Genomic DNA, 857 nt, shown 5'->3' on the forward strand with positions numbered 1-857 from the left:
AGGTATACAAGATATACAAGATATACAAGGTATACAAAGGTATACAAGATATACAAGATATATTTATATATATATATATATGTGTGTGTGTGTGTGTGTGTGTGTGTGTGTGTGTGTATGTGTGTGTGTGTGTGTGTGTGTGTGTGTGTGTGTGTATGCATACTCACATACATAAATAGATTCATATATACCATGCACAGACTGTAAACCATATACAATCAAATACACTTGTACAACATACCAAGCACAGCATACGGGAAGCGCTCAATGTCATCCGCATCCACATAGGAGAAGGGGAAGTCCACACCCACTTCCTTCCTCCGCCAGTCCCCGTTGGTCATATTGCGTTCCTTGATCATGGTTAGTTCTGTGTCCAGTGAGATGCGCACCTCTTGTGACGTGGGGTGCTGGAAGGCTGTGCGGTTGTAGAATGTACGTACGCTGGGGTGCAGTTTTCGGTTGATGACCTGCTGCTGGATCTCCTTGGCCAGTCCGATGGTGTACTCGATGTCCTGTGTGCGTGTGCGTGTGAGTGTGAGTGTGAGTGTGAGTGTGCGTGATGTGTGGTATGGTGTGAATAGGGTAGGGATATAGGGATGAGGATAAGTGAGAGGATAGTAGAAGGGGTGAGTCATAATGAACGTGTATGATATACACTGTCCAAACGGGATGTAGTTACGAGGAAGTGTGCGAGTGTGATAGAAATACCTCAGTCACAATGGAGGTACATAATACTGTTCAGTACGTCTATACATATTGTGCGATGTTCAGCAAAGTGCGAATAGGGATGCAGATAGCAGGGAGTATGCGCGAGTGTAATATACATACATAAATACATACTACGTATATATATATAT

At 43.5% G+C, this 857-nt stretch overlaps 1 protein-coding gene across 1 annotated transcript; it reads right to left on the reverse strand.

Annotated features, from left to right (window-relative positions):
- Window positions 1-218: 218 nt before the first annotated feature.
- Window positions 219-512, reverse strand: SARC_17556 (hypothetical protein; the record flags this gene model as incomplete). Its single annotated transcript, XM_014288349.1, has 1 exon — window positions 219-512. A coding segment is annotated over one exon (294 nt), but the record flags the coding sequence as incomplete, so codon positions are not given.
- Window positions 513-857: the final 345 nt, after the last annotated feature.

This window comes from Sphaeroforma arctica (assembly GCF_001186125.1).
Source record: "Sphaeroforma arctica JP610 unplaced genomic scaffold supercont1.11178, whole genome shotgun sequence".
In the NCBI taxonomy this organism is placed as follows: domain Eukaryota; class Ichthyosporea; order Ichthyophonida; genus Sphaeroforma; species Sphaeroforma arctica.